At 33.8% G+C, this 12831-nt stretch overlaps 1 protein-coding gene across 2 annotated transcripts in view; it reads left to right on the top strand.

The window, feature by feature from the left end:
* The window catches only part of MAN2A1 (mannosidase alpha class 2A member 1), a 112245-nt gene that overhangs the window by 49640 nt on the left and 49774 nt on the right, over window positions 1-12831 (top strand). For both annotated transcript variants that reach the window (XM_065046649.1, XM_065046650.1), the window contains exons 10-12: window positions 1263-1448; window positions 2902-3016; window positions 5539-5606. In XM_065046649.1, the coding sequence (XP_064902721.1) occupies window positions 1263-1448; window positions 2902-3016; window positions 5539-5606 (369 nt within the window). The remainder of the gene's footprint in view (window positions 1-1262; window positions 1449-2901; window positions 3017-5538; window positions 5607-12831) is intronic.

Raw genomic sequence — 12831 nt, 5'->3', positions numbered from 1 at the left:
CAAGAATTTACATTATTATGAGTTGAGTGGTTACATGTAGTAGAGTCTACTTTTTGGTTTGGTTTGACACATTATACTTTCAGTTTCTACATAATTGTCACCTGTGTGATACATAAAGAGAAAGAGACCAGATTGAAGTATTTTTCATCTTAATAGTTAATATCAATGCACAGTCTGAAAAGCCAGGTTGAGAATGATTTTAAAATTTGGTTTTGTACCTAGTTTAAATTTGAACACATGCACTCACTGACAGCTTGGGTAAATGTAAAAGTTGACATATTTTTCTTTAAAAAAAAATAAAACATGCTTAGAAGTTAATGTTACATTTGTTTCAAGAACGTATGTTATTTTGCTCTCTTTTGTTTTTGTAACATTAACATTGATCTTGGATTCATCAAACACTTGAGAAACCTCAAATAAAGATTGAAAAGGAATCTGACCCTTTTCAGACTTACAAAAAAAGAACTGTAATATTTTAGGAAAAGGAGATAGGAAAAAAAAGTTAACGCATGGCTCCCTACAATTTCTACAGACATCTTTCTAGTCAGATATTAGATTCTGATAAAGCAGGTCAGAACATAATGGTAATATTTTAGTGCTAGGCTTTTGCTTAAGAAGAAGAGAGCTCTGCATTCTGTTCAGTCTAAGAGTTTTTTAATTCAGTGTTCTAAATATTCAGGTGAATGTATAGTGAGCAGGTGCATGAACTGCCTAAGTCTTCAGGATAATTTACTTTGCTTAAAGTACAAATAACAGAACAGATACTATATGGACTATACAGATTGATATATTTCTTTCAGATGATTTAATTTGTTTAGTAAGTTGCTTTTTGAAATAGGAATTGTATGGCTCCTGTAAGACCATCTATCCTTACTGTGCTGTTTTAAGGGAAGATCTGTATACCTCACAGGTTTGTCAAAATGCTGTGTTATTTTCTACTGACATATTTTTACTTTAAAGCTCTATTTTCCATCACCGAAGCCTTTCAAGGAGCTTACAAGGTTTAAAACTAGTTGATGATGAAGTGCAGCAGTGATGTTTAACTGTTTGAAGATAGAAACAGGGTAAAAAGTACAAGAGTAAAGTTTAAAGAACTCATGGAACTAGGCAAAGTGAATGAAGTAAAAACATCAGGTTTTTTTTTTTGGTTTTTTTTTTGTTTTTTTGTTTTTTTTTTGTTTTTTTTTTTTTTTTTTAAGTAAAATGTGTTACTTTTGCTTTTTAAGCCTGTATAAATATTTTATTATTCTCTGCATTTCCAGGGCAGCTGAAATCCTCTACTCCTTGGCTTTGGTACAGTCCAGTAAATCTGAGAAGATGAGTGTATTTCCTTCAGTGAATAACTATAAATTGCTGACAGAAGCTAGGAGGAACCTTGGACTCTTTCAGCATCATGATGCTATTACAGGAACAGCTAAAGATTGGGTAGTTGTAGATTATGGCACTAGGTAATTTATTATAAATATATTAACTTATATCTTAATTTCTCTTTGCTTTTTTAAAACAGAAGTATTTATTTCAGAGATACAGATTTGCTGTAGCTAGCAACGTAGTACTGGAAGTGTGGTGGTGCTGCTTTTCAAGGGAAATGGATTTGATTACCCGTGCTTTTCATTTATAAATTATTTTTTAATCCTCTGAAGAAGTTGATATCCAAACAAAATTTCTGAGGTTTCAAAAGAAGCTAGGTAGACACAATGCTGAGAGTTCTGTAATAACAGGGCTATTTTCTGCAGTAATTATTGTACAGGAGAACATTGTTTTGCTGTGCTAAGCAATGAACAAGATGCATACTAATTTAAGCATATATTCCTTGGAAAATCCCATACCCTCTCTTACCTACTTGTCTTCAATGTGGGAAATCTTTCATGTTGCAAATCTTCTAATTAGTCTGTTGTTGTTTATTGCTGATAAATCTCATGGGTAGTTGCTTTCTCAGTATTGACAAATTCTTCTGCTAGCTACTTTGTGGAATTTTTTTGAAGAGGATATGATTATGTATATGTGTGTGTATGTAGATATATGCTTTAGTTATGCATTTGTTCAGAAAATGGTTATGTATTTGTATGTAACAATGTTATCATTCCAATGTTAACATTCCAGTGTAACAATTGTTAACATTGGAATGTTAAGCACTGGTAAATTTGATTGGTTGAGGTAGATGATGGTAGACAGTTGATGTTAGAGCATGTCTATTTAATAAGTTATTGTTTTAAATGCCTCTAAAATACTCTTTCTTGGTGTAAACTACTGCATTCATGACAAGTATTTTCAAATTCCATAAATTTGTTATTTTTTTAATCTAGTAAAGCATAGGTGTAGTCAAGGCATAAATATGTGCAAGGCACTTGGTTATGAGAGAGTGGAAAAAAGGCTTTTTTCAGTTCACAAATAAAATATCTAAACTCTTTAAGATTTTTTTTTTTAAACCCTGTGTCAGTTGAACCAATGGAAATAATGGTAATAATTTAAATTTTTATGTTTCAAATTGTTTTTCTAGTTCTGCTTGAATGCAGTCTTGACTTTGTGACCAGTGTTACATGCTTGTCTCCACTATAGATACTAGAAATCAAACATATAAAACACAGACTTTCCTGAAATTACATTTTGAAAAAGTACGTGATATTTTTGAGGGTGTTTTATAGCATAACAGTGGGGTGGAAATGTACTTTATTTTCAGTATGCAAGGTGGAAATACAATGAAACTCAATGTATTTCTGCATTTTGCAGTCTGGTCACTCATTGCAACTAGCTGTGCCTAATTTCATGCTATATTGATATTAAAAGTTCCATTTCTCTTTCTGTAACTCATCCTTTTGAGTTCTTTAATATTTTAAAGTTTTGATGATATCACATTGAATAAAAATATGAAAATTAACAAGACTTCAACATTTTTAACAGGCTTTTCCACTCAATAATGAACTTGAAGAAAGTGATAATTGACTCCGCTCATATTCTTATCCTAAAGGATAAAGGTTCTTATAATTATGACACGTCAACTCCGTTCCTGAAGATGGTGAGCTATCATTCCTGATTTCCTCCAAACATAAAATGTGAACTGTCTTTTCAGTACAGTTTGAGTGTCCTGGAAGAAGTAAAAATGAAATTTGCTAGTAGTAATACTTGCTGAAAAATCAGCTACTTGTCACTGTTCATGTTAGTTGAAGATATGGGAAAGTAACAAGTGAAAACTTTACTTAAGGCTGAAAAAACAGCACATCTAAAGAAAATTGACTTATTTTGTTCCACTTCATGAATCACACAGTAAAAACGTGAGTTCTGATTTTTTTGTAAGCGTAAATTTGTTGGTCACTTCAGTGATGTGCATATGGTAAATAAATAAGAAACAATATGCAGTCCTGTAATTTGACTTTGCTTATTACTTAAGCAAATGTAGGAAGTGGAAAATTTCCAACTGAATGTAAGCGTAAGATGCATTCACAAGACCAGGTCTAGGAAAGACCTTGTGCTTTTTTCCTTAGCTGAAAGTATTTGAAACAGGAACTTACAGATGATAAAGTCAGCAACAGATCCCCACATATCATTTAGAGACCCATTTTACGGTGAGGAGCACCTCGAAGAAACACTAAGATTGTTTCCTTGCAAAATTGTTAAGTTTCTTCACTTTCTGAACAAATGCTCTCTCCTGTAATAGCTAAGTAGTTTTATGAAGTCTACTGAAATCTATAGACCTGGAACAGAGAGCAAATGAGATGCTTTAATTTTTTTTTGTGTACAAATGTAGCAGTTTTCATTATGAGATTACCTCACACGTCTGATATAACTAGGATGACATATGTTCTGCTGGCTTAGAAGTACTAGATGTGTCATATCTCAAATTACACTTCCAATCACATGTATTTAAAAAAAATAGAATAATGCTTTATACATTTTATGACTTTGATGCTAATATATATGCACATGCTGCATATATGTGGCTGTGGGTATGCACTATATGTGTGTGCCACAAATGTAATTTTTCTCCTAATTTGAAAAGGCTAACAAAATGAATATGCACCTTCATAAACTAAAAATATTTTGAAGTTCTTGTTGTGGAATTTGTAGAATGTTAATGGAAGAATTTCTGGATATTTACAGAAAACCTTTTGCAGATCTGCAGCAAACAGAAAGTTCAAAAGGCACTTGTTTTGAAATACCATCATGGTATTTTGGTGGCTGACAGAAGCTGACATCAAAAATTGCACAGATGGGCATTCAGAGTGAATGTCGAGAGAACTTAGAAAGACCAATGAGCAAGATTGAAAATGGATGTTGTCTTTGAAGGTAGAAGAAGGAAAAAGCACATGGTCAAAGGAGCAGAGCACCAGACTGTAGTAGTATTCCAGCAGACTGTAGGGACAACAAGGGGAAAATTGCCCGTCTTGAAACCAGAGAAAAGGAAGCTGGAAATGAGACAGGATGGAAGGGTTCCAGAATTCCACTGCTTGCACTGTGTTTCTGCCGTTCTTAATTATTAGTTACACACAAAAGCATCATGTGTTTTCTCAGATGTGTATGTTATGTGCATGTTTTACGGACTACATCAGTAAATAAACAAAGCCTAAATTGCTTGGAAGACAATAGACTGAAAAATGGAAGAAATTTGGAGATCTCTGAATGATCCAACCGATAGGATGAGATCCAACCTATAAAACTAAAGCTGTGCAACCATTGTGTCATTCCTGTGTATTAGTCTTACATCTCTGAGTGCAGAAAGAATGCTTCCATGTAAGAGACAGTAGTTGGATTTGAAAAATGTGATTTTGAGGAATATTCTAAGGAACTGGGAGATTTGCACTTCAGTTATAAAGTCTATAGTTATTACCATTATATGAACCAATAGGAATGTGACAGTACACAGACAGCTGGGCCCTTGTCTTGCTTAAATACTAATGCAATAGTGACAGTAATGCCTTTGTCACTACCTTTTCTTAATGGAAGTGAGCCTTGGTCATATTGTATATAAGAGAGAAACCAGTGAAAAATCAGAATTGATCAATATTGTGAAACAATTCTTCAAATAGTTTGTCACATAAGAATCAAACATACACCCAAAATTATATATTTTGAACATTTTCTTTATGTACAATATAAGGTAACAATGGCATCTGACAGAAGACTAAACTCAATCCTTGTGACAAATACACAGGAGTGTAGGGTTTCAGAGGGTAAATTTATAGCAAGAGAAAGTAATATATGATAAATATTTGCAAAATCTGAAGGAAGTTGAGGATTATGATATCTTGTATGCAAAAATGACAACACGGAGGTCACAATTTGATGGTGGTATCTAATCTAAGATACGTACAATGAAAGCAAATGTTTCTCAATGAATTAGTCAAAATGATCCCTTTTGTCAGTCTGAAGTACTTAGTTTATAAACTTTTGTGTCCTTTATAAGGTGTTAATGTAGACTTCTGTTTATGGTATGGCTAGTATGGTTTTGTACTTCATAAAATTCATTCATGTAATACACAAAACTCGTATGTTATACGTTTAAGTGTATTCTTAAGCAAATTCAAAGATCTTATCTTCTAGGATGATGTTCAGTCTTCCCAAGATTCTTTGCCACACAAGACAGTTATAAAGCTGACATCGCAACCAAGGTAAATAATTTACATTTTACTTGGTGTCTGAGATTCTTTTAGTAGTGTGTGTGTGTTTTCACTACCTAGTAGGTTTTTATGCCATTTCATTTTTTGTAACATTCACTCAAAATAAAGGGAAATTTAAAAAAAAAAAAAAGATAGGCTGGCATATTATGCTAATACTATTATGTCTAGTCAAAAGAAGACATAGCACTTTAAAACTATAGAAGTTTCTCACATAGAACTAATTCATAATATATAAATACTGGGTTGTCTTTAAAATTTAAGTAGAGCGTAAACGAGGACACTGTTTTCTGTTAACTGCAACTTTCCACTGTATTAAGATGGCTTCTTTATATGTAGTTCGAGAGTATTCAGTTGAAACTATCATCCTCCTATCACCATGAATGTTCGGTATCCAACCTGAAAGAACTTGAACATTCATTAAAAATCAGCTAATCCAAATAAAGTAAGATGTATGGATGCGAGAGCTGCTATGTGTGTAAATCAAATATGTATCAAGGGTGTTGCTTGCAGATGGCTTAAGATTAATTTAAAAAGTAGTGAATGCTATTTTTGCTGGTGTTAGTATTTAATTTCTCTAGTTCTAGAAAAGTGGCAAAGCTTAATTGCCTAATTCATGAAGGTGTTAGACTATTTAACAAACAGACTGCTACTGTTAAAACATTCTGATCAGATTCTTCAAAAAAATGGGTAAAGTTTTGTCATTGTGAGCTTTTGGGGGAAGCTGTCTTCAGTCTTCTAAAGTTAAAGGTGTGCGTGTATGTAGTTTTAGTATAAGGTTGTCTCTGCAGCATTCAGGTAGAGCATACTTTATTTTTTTTTAATAGGAATTTTATTCTCTTGTTGGGGTGCTAGATAGGTGCTGATACATTATCTTAAACTTGTCCAAGATGGACAAAACCTCAGGTGCCTAGCTATTTATTTGAACAAAATCTTTTAACTTTTTCAAAATATTCCCTCAGATATCCTTACAGGGAAATGATTATATATATTGTATATAAACACTTAGTTGGAGGCAAGTTGTGATGTAGAGTTTCTTAGCCATTTGAGGATAGCTTTGCTTCTCTTCTTTAGGTTAGCTATTGAAATTTCTTCCATCCATCCCCTGAATTGCCTTTTGTTTGCATCCACTGTTCCACTTACCTCTCTGCATAGTAAGTTTTCCCCTTTCTGGTGTTCATGCATTTCAAGCATTTGCTTTTTTTTTTTTTTTATTTCCCCCTCTCCTCTCATACATTAGGTAGATATTAATTTAAAGTTAAAAAAGCTTGATAATACATATGTTATCCTAGCAGCCTGTTGCAGCTGTTCTCTAAACTTGTCTCAACTTACTAAGAAGATAATGTTGGTAGATAATTGCTAATTTTTACTTGTCTGGTGCTGTGAGGATACCATATGGTCATGTAGGATGTGATTCATGTTCCCAAGACTGTGTAATCAGAATTATAGGAGACAGAAGAAAGCGGGAAAAACGGAGAGAGAAGAGAATGAGAAAGATTACAAGGCAATATTGATATTGCTGCCTGAAAATCTGTTTTTTATAATGACTTCCTGTTTGTAGGCGCTTTGAAAGTAATGCTTCAGTGCACAGTACTTCATGTCTCCTTTGTTGGTAAAATTTTCACTTGAATATCTGTATGTTCAATTGTTTTCTCTTATGAAAATAAGCTTAATCTTTCTAGCTTCTAACTTTATCTCTGGTTGTACTCTGAATCTCCACTAGTGTTACTACCATCATGAAAAGTGGTATGCGAGCTGAGACAGTAACTTTTGCTTAAATATAACATGTGAATATTATAACTATGCATCTGGGTTTTCTAGGTAACCAGTATATATGTGAAAAGTTCATTTTATTAGAATCTTAAACTCAATTTGAAAAACTTATCATTAAGGATTACTGTGCCTAAACTTCAGAATTTGAAGTCTCTAAGACAGAAACTGAATTTTCATTTCAAATTTTGAGATATCAGCAGATTGAAAATACTGATTCTGATCAAAACTTGATTATTTTGTTGTCCTTTATTCATAATAGTCTTTATTGTTCATGTCTGTAGCATGAAATCTCTAGATTTCTGTCTGTTAATGTGTTTTAATATACCATTATGATGGACAGAAATTAAGTCAATGTAACTGACAAGGTGTTACTTTTCTTGAGTTGCCTGAATATTTAGCTTTTTGTAGTTTTGCATTTCCATGTCAAGATTTTTGCCAATATCTGCATTGTAAGTTGATTATTCCTGTAGAAGTTTGGTTCATATCACCTATAAATTGAAAGAGCACTACTAATGGGAAGCTCACAAAATAATGAAGGTTTTTATCTGATTAATTACTCAATTTTTTTTTTATTCCTTATTTTATTGAGTTGATACTGTCAATTTCAAGTCTAGCCTACTTTTCAACAGGGAAGTATTTGGTAGTACACTTTTGCCTCATCCAGCCTTTCTTTTTGGTGTTCTTAGTTAAATGATCTCTTGACTGCTTGTGGGAGTTGTCAGTAGTGAAAACTGATGGGACAGACTGTGCAGAAGAGTTAGTACAGCCTGATTACATGGAAAAAAAAAAAAAAGATAAAAGAAATCTTTGAGGAGTCATTGTCCTAGTACAAAATAGTTCCAGATTGTGTAGTTGAGAAGTACCTTTCAAACTGCTTCTCAGTAGGTACAACTTTTAATATATTCAGTATTATTCCCCCCCTCTATGCATCTCTTCTGTAGTGCTGTTGCTGTATTTTTATGAATCCATAGTTTTATAAAAAACATGATGTGTCAACTTCAATGAAATAGGTGTGTAGAGCATTTTACATCTTACTGTGACTCTGCCACCTTAGAACAACCTCGTGGTCTTATGATCAGGCTTTTGAGTACTGCAATTATGGTATATTTAATTACACTAAACCTCTTTTTACCTGATAAGTGAAGTTGCACGCTTTCTAAAAAATTGTTACTTTCAGCTCAAAGACAAAGCTTTCACAAGATAATATCCAACTAGATATGGAAGTACTTTCATCTTGTTTTGAAATTAACAATTGAAGACAAAGCCCATGAGTGTGCTGATAAATTGGATAGCGCATCATACTTCTTGTGAAAGCCCTGACCTTTGATATAATCATTGCTTCTTGGGAATAATCTGCCAGAAGTCGTACTTCCCAAATGGCAAAACACTTGCACTTGCTCAACTTCGGAGAGCGGGTGTGGCTTGAACCTCTTGCCATCCACTTTAAGCTGTTGACTGTTGATGAAGGGTCTGTCAATAGTGTGAGTGGCAAGATTTACTAGCTATTTGTATCTACGGTGTTTCCCAGAGGTAGCATTACAGGGGAATGTGGTACATGACCATAATTAAATTGACTGTGTGTGCCAACTTGGATTTTTATTAGTAATGTTTGGCACAAAATGGGGAACATAGGAGTGAATGAGATCTAACAGTATCAAATAGTGCTTATTTTTATTTTTTTCCTAATTCTGAACCTTCACGTACACCTGCGTGGGGAGCTGCAGTAGTGAGCTCCATTGCATTCTACAAGCATGGTCTAACGCAGGGGCGTCAAACTCATTTTCACCAGGGGCTACATTGGCCTCGTGGCTGTTGTCAAGGGGCAAAGGTAATTTTAGGACTACATTTATAAACGTAGAAGTAGTTACATTTATGCAGTCCTAAAATTACATTCACCCTTTGATGGCAGCTGCGAGGCCGATGTGGCCCCTGGTGAAAATGAGTTTGACACCCTTTTTATAAGGCATCCCATCTGTGTTGAAGGTACGTTGTTGGAATATTTTTAAAAGTAATTGATTTAGAATTATTTTTAATACTGAATCAGCAATACTTATTTGCCCACAAATACTCATATCAGCTAATTGTAAAAAAATTTGTATGATATCCTCCTTATCAGGCTAGTTTAATAGCTTAGCAGACACATTTTCTACTAGTTGAAATATTCACGGTGCTTAGGAGATTAATTCTGAATGGGATATGCAGTAATCAATTATTTCGTCAAAGATTTGTCAGAGAACCGAACAGCTTAGTGACATCCACCTTATAAAAGAAAGATTTTTTTTTTTCCCTATAGAGGATACAAAATAATCTGGGCTATTATCCGTACTCCAGGATTTGGAATAAGGTACTCCAGGTTTTGGAATAAGCTTATAATTAATGAAGTTTTGGTATAAGCTGTGTTCATCCTCTTGGGTCCAATTTTTTTTTTTTTTTTGAGAAAGAAAATTCTGATTTACCTTTAAGATTTTGCACATTGGTTACATTTAAAAAAAATCACTTGGCAGGTGTACCCACTGCTTTCTCAACACATAATGTATAAATTAATGCTATGTTACTAAGTTTAACGTGTGATTAAGAGTAATGTACAAAGGTAAAAAATTCTTTGCAGAGCAGTGTGTATGTTGCTGCATTTGGTTGGAAGATCACAGCAACAATAACTTGCGCAAGAAGGAAATTCTGTTGGTGTGATATGCCAAAAGGTAAAACTGTCCTGATGATGTGAAGCACATGATTAAAGCTGTATCTTTTTGAGCATAGAAAATTATTTGATTTGGGTAATGCTTTAATATTCTCATTTGGCAACTTTAACTTTGATGGTGGGATTTTTGTTGTTGTTTTTTGACCTACATTGCCCTTATTGGTACTATCAGTCTAAACAGCTGTCCAGTGTAGTTTGAAGGAGAGGATGCTCCGACAGCATTTGACATTTCAGTAATACACATTTTAATTACTTTTTAGGTTTACCTGAATTCTGAGGCATATGTGTTTCTAGTTATATACTGAAACAGTTTAAATATACAGTTAAAACAAGGGTAATTTCAATTGTCAATGAGGGAATAAAAATGTTCAAAGAAAACAAGAAAGAATACAATAACATTTAAAATGAGGCTAAAAGTATTTGTGGCAGTCTGTACATTGCTAATAAGCCCACTTATTCCCCAGTGAAAAAAAAAAAATGCCTGAACAAACCAACAGTTTTATTTTTTATTGGATGAAATAGTGATAGCAATATGCACAACCTTGTTATGTTTCTGTTGAAGTGAAACCTCTGTATTAGTAACTTTAAGATAAGTGGACAGGATGAGTAGTTGTTCAGTCGAGCCTTAAGACTCTTCTGTTAACAAACAACATTTAATTAAGCACTTGTATTCTCAGCAAGTAGCATTCTCTGTGCAAGTAGTTAAAAAATCTGAAATATGTGAAGAGCTGCACTTCTAATTTCTCATACCCTGGCTGTTCAGGCTGAATACAGCCTAGTGTTTTTTTTAAAGTTACTTTAAAGTGTTAATCTTAGTCGTCAGCAGCCTGATCAATTTATTGGACTTCAGGTGACCTGTAACTGCCATGAACATGTTCTATTTGTAGTAAACTCAAGGTCATTTTTTATTAAATTGGATGGGTATTTAAAAAGAATTATCCTTCCTGGTTTTCATGATAGCAGATCTGTTGCAAAGGCAATGAAATGCTTTGCTGACACTGGGTAACTCAGGTGTCTGAATCCTGACACATCAGTTAATATGAACTTGAAATAAATATTTCAGTAAAAATCATTCTGGCAAAAGTGAAACAAATAAACAAAACCAAAATCAGAGTACATTAATTCTGCTTTATAGGTGGAATTTAGCTATGCTGCTTTTGACCATAACTGGCAAATTCTGCATTGGCGATGTCTAATGGAAGAGAAAGAGCATGGAAGCGTTCACGGCACCTTGATCTCTTAATTCTCGTTATTTCTGTAAGGTCATAGCAGTTTTTCAGCTATTTCTATTTTTACAGTACAAGTTTTTTTCTACTTGTTATAACTGCACTACATTCAGGCTTATCTCGGGACTGACTCCCTGCACTGGCTCTTGACATTTCGCTGAAAGCTTATCTGTGAACTCTAAAAACAAGCTAAGGGATGAATGTCTGTTTTGATGTAAGGGATAGCTCTTTAAAACTGAACTGTATTCATTTTTTGAATTATAAATTTTCATTATTCAGAAGAAAAAGAAACAGCTTTGATTTGCAGTAAATTCCACTCCGAAGCTTTCTTTGGAATTTATTTTTCAAAACTCAGTTTTAACTGTCATGCTTCTGAATTCAAGTGTTTCTAAAAGTCGTTAAATTTCAAACTTTTAAATATTACTTTTTCAGCGTGTAAAAATTCTTGTAAATCAAATTTTTTAGTTTTTGGTCTGTCTTATTGTTGATAAACCAATGATGATCTGGCTGTCTTTGAAACCACAGTTGGAAAATTAAGCCAGTAAATAAGGTGATACAGTTTGTAGCATTTGTAGCATCTTTGCAGGTTCTCAAGATTTCACAACTTTAGGAATTTCAGTTCAATGCACAGAATTTGAACATTTTTTGTTGAGGGTTGCAGTACCAGTGCAATCAGATTATGATGGTGCTTCAGTTCCTTTAAGTGTTATAATTTTAAAATTCCACAGTTAGGTGTTAGAATAAATTTCTGGATTCCTCTGAAAACACTGTTTGTAATGGAAGTGTCATATAAAATGCAGAAAGCATAGATTAACTAAATGTACTTTGGGGAGGAGGAAAAATACCTGGGTTTGTTTTTCAAAACCAAAAAGTGGTCATTATGAAGGCATATGCTAGTAAAGAACCGAATACAACTGAAGGATCTGCATTGTACACATGTACTTGTTGAAGCAGTTTTGGACGTAGAAGAGGCACATTTTCAGTATATTAGTATACCTGTGTATTATTTCTTTTTTTTCCAGGCACTGGCCCCTTCAGCCTTTTTACTGGAGTTGCTTTGAGGCAATACTGTAGTTAGTCCAAGGCTTTCAAGGCACAGACTGAAGTGATATGGCATACTTGAAGTCTTTCTTTCTGCTCTTCTGAACCAGATTTTTTTTCCCTTCTAAATGCAGATTTATAAAGCCTGCACTACAAGAGGAACAAGGAAAGGATTTTAGTGAAGGTACTTCCTGATCCTGAAAAAGTCAGGGGGCTTCAAGCCCATCTTGGACTTCAGAACACCTCACAACTTTGTGGTAAAAGAAAAATTTCAAATAGTGCCTTTGGACTTAATTCTTTTATCTCTGTTTGGAGAACAATCATGTAGTCCAGATTAGGATATGTGTGCCGCTACAGTCCATCCAGATCATAGGAAATATGTGTATCTGGCATATGTATTAGGTACATAACGTTTTCAAAGTCTTGTCTTAGGTTGATGTTGGTTTTTTTGTGTTCTTAAAATTTAGTTCTTGCTGTGCTG

The sequence above is a fragment of the Columba livia genome, chromosome Z, assembly GCF_036013475.1.
Source record: "Columba livia isolate bColLiv1 breed racing homer chromosome Z, bColLiv1.pat.W.v2, whole genome shotgun sequence".
Lineage (NCBI taxonomy): Eukaryota > Metazoa > Chordata > Aves > Columbiformes > Columbidae > Columba > Columba livia.
The sequence above is the reverse complement of the archived record's forward strand: the minus strand, read 5'-3'. Positions and strand labels throughout refer to the sequence as shown.